The 5,760-nt window shown below is 34.6% G+C and overlaps 1 protein-coding gene across 1 annotated transcript in view; it reads right to left on the bottom strand.

Annotated features, from left to right (window-relative positions):
- The window catches only part of PMS2 (PMS1 homolog 2, mismatch repair system component), a 17,735-nt gene that overhangs the window by 1,782 nt on the left and 10,193 nt on the right, over window positions 1-5,760 (bottom strand). Inside the window, exons 11-13 of the mRNA XM_019473981.1 lie at window positions 2,541-3,453; window positions 1,558-1,725; window positions 948-1,048 (exon numbers count right to left, since the gene is read on the bottom strand). Coding sequence (XP_019329526.1) covers window positions 948-1,048; window positions 1,558-1,725; window positions 2,541-3,453 — 1,182 coding nt within the window. The remainder of the gene's footprint in view (window positions 1-947; window positions 1,049-1,557; window positions 1,726-2,540; window positions 3,454-5,760) is intronic.

Raw genomic sequence — 5,760 nt, 5'->3', positions numbered from 1 at the left:
TGGACGGGGCTCTGAGCAACCTGATCTAGTTGAAGCTGTCCCTGCCCACGGCAGGGGGGTTGGACTAGATGACCTTTAGAGGTCCCTTCCAACCCAAACCACTCTATGATTCTATAATATGATGTGATCTGCATATACGCTAAGGTTTAAATTTAGTCTTTTGATGGATGTTATTTACTAACAAAAGTGGTAACTATGGCAGATATCCTTTTAACATTAACAAAAAATTGCTCGCAAACTTAAAAGCGGATAGATCTAATTTCTGACAAACCCTTCAATTTTAAAGAATAAGCTATTTTGAGGTTATGTGACTACAAAATAATTACGGATTTTTGTTGGTAAGAGATTGATAATTAATAGCATTTTAGACAAAAATTGGAGATTCTGGAATGAAGAATAGGGAAAAAAAATCTGTAGTGACTTCCCAAATACTAAAATGGTAGCACTTTCATTATCCTTGCTGTATAAGGAAAACAATAGGGAGCTTGCAGGTTATGCAATTTGCTCAAAAGTACATAGCAAGTCAATGCTAAAGCCATAATGAAAAACAAAGAACCTGATTTACCAATGGTATCTATTAATTTAAAATTTCTAAATTCATCATTTGCCTGCAGCTAACCCTGGTGGGACCAGCAAGTGTACTAATAAACCAAGATGATTTTAATGTAACACATCCAGAAAATACATATCCAGTCATATAGTCAGTGACTCCAAAGAGTCTTCAGAAACTTCTGTAAAAAGCTGGTGAGACAAATACTCTACAATGTTCTGTTAAACAGTGCAAAGAGACCATAGAATTGTAAGTCTTAAAAACCAAATAAACCATATACCATAACGCGTATTATTTCAAAGTTTCCTATAACCACCCAAAAGGGATTTTTTTATATAATAAGTGACATTAAACTGTTGAACATTTTTTACTTCCAGCAATTCTGGCCCAAACTCACCATTTTCATTTATGACAAAATCAAACCCATGTTTGCTGAATACTTCCAGATTTTCAATCAATACTGTTTCATTTACAGCTGTTAAATTGAGATTTTGAGGCCTGAAAGATAGAGAAAAATATGGTATTACATAGGTACATAGTGCAGACCACTTAAGATGGGTTTTGGAAGCAATCTAGAGATACTATATTAAAATATACTATATTAAAACATTTCACTTTGCTTTGTTAAAAAAAACAAAACAACTCACTACTGAACAGATCACTTCCAAGTGTTACTCAGCAGAGTTAAGTCAGTTAGGCAGCACTCCCTGCTGCAATAGCAGTCTCCAATATTCTCACCGTATGACCATGCTTACCAAACTGTGGGTTGCCATGTAAGCCCACTGTGAAATCTGTTTGACTGCTGACTTGCTGCATAGCTATGACTGTATCTGTGGAATTTTTTTTTCATGTGAAAATTGACTCTTTGAAACACAGAATATAAAACCAACTTTTGTCCTAAGTGTTTTGAATGTGTGAAATGCTACATGAATATAATCATAGATATCCTTCTGAAACATTGAATTAAACTTAACAATTATTATTGTTAGAACACTGAAAATACTTACACTATCAGCTTCTGACCTTGAAGAACAGTGTGTTGTTGTAACATCTCAAAGTTGTATTTCTCATCAGTAGCATGTTGGTCAATTATGAAAAGATCAGAATTCAACTTTGCTATTATAAACCCTAAATTGAACTGGCCAATGATTTCCATTTTTGCAAACATTTCTTTACTGTATATAGAAAATATAAACAGATTATAAATTACACCTCATCAGTTATCACGTTAGACTGTAAAACTCAAAAATATCTTTTTCTCCCCTGAGAACACACTTTACATTTAAAAAAAAAATCTCTTTTAAGCAGGATATGAATGTGAAAAAGTACAGTTATCTGGAACCTGCCACTAACTGATGAGGCCGTTTCTAGCAGAACACAATCCATCATTAAGACAGGACTTGTTCAGGATTCTCCCATTTTAAATACAGCCACTGGTGCTGATAAAATTAGAAACTGGTAGTATGGTGATAGTCCAAATGAGTAACACTGAAGGCAGCATCACAGTTTTGAAGGCAGCTGACATATTTGCCTTCTTTTCACAATTAGAAGGCTTTCCTAACACTTTTTTTTAAATCCAAAATTAACAAATCATACACTTTTATTGCCCAGTGACCACCTGAACGTAACTTATTTGCACAGCCATGTCTCACCAAATTTCAAATTCACATGGGGAAGAAATACGAGTTATGGAGTCTTTTCAAAATGTTCTTATCTGTCATGAAATTTGGTGTTTCTCTGAACTATGGTGTTTGTGGCTGCCTTTTTAGTCTTTTTTCCACATCCTGTTTGCACTTAGTTCAAACAGCTGCTCTATCAGGCAAAATAACTTGTCAAACAGACATTTTAATGCTGTATGTTAAATAAGAGATATATCCAAAACTAACAGGTAGATGTAAGCCTCCTGCCCACCCCCCAAGACAGGTCTTAAATTTTTCCTTAACTATTTTTATTAATTGATGAATACAACATGTTAAGAAGGTGAAGATACCTGATCTCTTTTCTTAATTCATCTTCTGCTACTTTATTTTCTCCAGGACTAATTTTTGCTTTAAATCTTCTGTAATTTCGTGTTTCTGTACTTTTCTGTTGTTGCTGTATTACCTTTTTTACCTTTTCTGCTAAAGCCTTCATCGAGAATTCAAGTGGCACGGTTTTCTTTTTAACCTCCACCAGTACATCAACACTTGGCATACAGTTCCTAGTATTCTTCACTTCAGGACATTTACCTGCCTTGAAGTCATCTGCTTCACTTTTAAAGCTTCTGCTTTTAAAACATTTTACCCTTGGGGAAGAACTATTGGCTTCTTGAGATAACTTATTTTGATTAGTCCAGTCATTCACTTGATTTAACTTATGTCCATTGCCCAAGACCTGAACATCACATTCCAACGATTTCTCACTACATCCAGCAGTTTTAAGACGTTCATTTTGAAGTTGCTTTTCTGAGCTCCAGAATTCTTCTTCAGGAGGATTAATTACACATTCACTACTGACGTGGCTCCCAGCTTCTGGTGTACTACATCCGGCATCTGACTCAGAAGTGCTACAGAATCCAGAATCTGCATTACCTTCTAATTTTCTCAAATATCTGCTTGGAATTGACATCTTTGAGTCCATCTTATGACAACTCTCAGACTCCTTACTCAAGGCAGTCTTTTGAGTCTTTACAGTACTCAGAGTGGTATCAAGTGACATTTGTCTAGGGGAGCTGTGCTGCTGTTTTACCTTTTTAGGGCTTTGAAAATTACTCTCTGTTGTTTGATGGAGAGAGAACGACTCCCTTAATCTGGCAAGAGTCATTATTCTTTTTCCTTCACCACTTGGATTTTCAGTCTCAGAGTCAGGCAGCATTTCTACCTGAGGCTTTTCTGTCTCTTCAGGAAGCGTCTTCTTCAAGTTGCCTAATAAAACCAGAATAAAGAGTATTTCAAGATTCTAAGTTAATTGGAAACATGAATTAAATTACGTGCTTTAGTAAAGGGAATGAAGAGAGGTAGAAAAATAGCAAACTCCTCAAAGGAGCCCTTAAGCTTCAGACAATGACTGAGGATGGGGCTGAAATGCATTAATATCCAACAGACAAGCAGTTACATCTTTAAGAAACTTAACGGTACTTGTGTGAATGAATTTGTAATCTCTTTTTAAATTGGAACAGCAATCAGTCCAATCAGTACGTTTATTTATATTATCAAAAGAGTTTAATGACTGAGTGACAGTGAAAAGTGAATTGCTCTTACACTGTAATGGTCACTGTAAGAGTCCGTTGGCAAGGTGTTAAGGAGCTGGCACAATAGATACTTGTAGTATATATGATTTGTAGATATTAGAGGACTTCAATGTTGCAGATTGTCAGTCCAACATGTATTTTACTAAAGATTAATTTAAATAACAGTAAGAATCAGGCTACAACTATTCTATACATCAGTAAAAAAGGAAATTAGAAGGGCTTCTGTTGAAAGAAATGAGGAGGATGAGGTGGTGTTAACACAGAAAAGCAATTTTGAAAGATTATACAGTCACAAGAGAATCGGCAATTTCTGTAGTTATCATAAAAGAATCAAAGTTCAAAATCCAATAAACTCTTACTCAAATTTCAGATTTTATTTATGAGACTGTAACCATTCTTTCTCAAGGACATTTAAATAAAGGAAACACAGATCTCTTCCAATATCTTGGGAGAAATCTTTTTCAAGCATTATAAATTAATTCTGTGTTAGTTTTTTCTCCGTAAAGTTGATTGTAAATCACTTAATAACTTAGGGTCCTCCTTTATTATTTGATGTAGACAACAATCTTTCAATGTAAGCAATACATGAAAAATCTGCCCTGAAAGGTATATCAGTTAACAGCCAAACATTTTTTCTTCTTCTTTGGGTTTTTAAAAACACATTATTCCATTTTCAGTTCTCTACCATATATCATACACAAAATGTTCACATTTTGTGTCCTACCTGCAATATCCAGAAGTTTCTGATTTACATTCAGTTTGTTAACATCACTACCAAACATCTCCGTCAGAGAAGTTTTTAAAATTGCTAATAAAAGCTTTTCCTCCTGAAGTAAAATTTGCCTTTTGTCTGGAGTTACATTGATGTCAACACACTCTAAAGAAAAAAGAAAAGACAACCTCATTATAAATGAAAAATAAAAAAAGAAATTCTACCCTTGGATCAGTTTTCTGCGCTTTCACCCTCCATTTTTATTACACAGGATTAAAACAAAAGCCACAGTTAACATTCACAGTATGTCTGCAAATTAAACTTTTAACTTTTTCAACATTCCAGCAAACAAAACAGAAGCTAATTCTGTGCAATAACATGATATGAGTTTCCTTGTATTTAAGCTAACCACAAGACTGCCTCTTTCTCATTACTTGAGATGAGAAGTTACTTTTGAGTATGGAAAGAGTGGAGGGGGAAAAAAGTGGAACCAGCGCTAGACCCTCTCTCCTTCACCAACTGTCAATCAAAAAAATCGCCACAGTGCAGGAAGTGATACAGGTAAAAAGTTACAATATTCTCTAAATAAATACAATTTATTCTTCAATGAAGCTATAGCCTTTATAGAAGTTAGTGAAAATTATTCGTAACTTACCAGAATCTACACAAATGTTAAGGACAACAAATGGATACTGATGTTTATTGTATAAGTGATAAACTTCATTCACAAGCTTGACAACCTGCAGAGAAGGTGAAAAAACAATAAATGTTAGTACTATTATCTTCTATTTCCCACCAGTATGTGTTATTTAACCCCCTTCAAAACAGTTACGTACTAAGTCATATCTTGTATGATTGAGCTTTTGTTCACACAGATAGACACAATGAAGACAAAAGCTTGAGACACAGGAACTTGCAGCATCAAGCCATCAATATACATATCAGCTACTAATCCAGTGGTTTTCAGAGAATATCGAACAAGTTAGTGCTGGTGATGTTAGAAAAATAAAAACCTCACCTTTGCTGGATCACATGGACGTTGGTTGATAAAGAAAAACTGTCTGTCTGTTGTACTCCTTCCAACACCATGATCACAACGAGAAATGAAGCCTGTAACACTGTTGAAAAATAATATAACAACAGTAAGGTAAAATGGAGGAGCAAAGTAGAAGAGATTTTTCTGACCCTGAGCATATTTAATGGAAGAATATTTTATAAGGGGCTAAAAGAAACACTATTATACAGCATCAGTAAATACATATAAGTATT

This window comes from Aptenodytes forsteri, unplaced genomic scaffold (genome assembly GCF_000699145.1).
Source record: "Aptenodytes forsteri isolate BGI_AS27 unplaced genomic scaffold, ASM69914v1 Scaffold55, whole genome shotgun sequence".
NCBI classification, from domain to species: domain Eukaryota; kingdom Metazoa; phylum Chordata; class Aves; order Sphenisciformes; family Spheniscidae; genus Aptenodytes; species Aptenodytes forsteri.
Note: the sequence above shows the minus strand (reverse complement) of the source record. Positions and strands in the feature narration are given on the sequence as shown.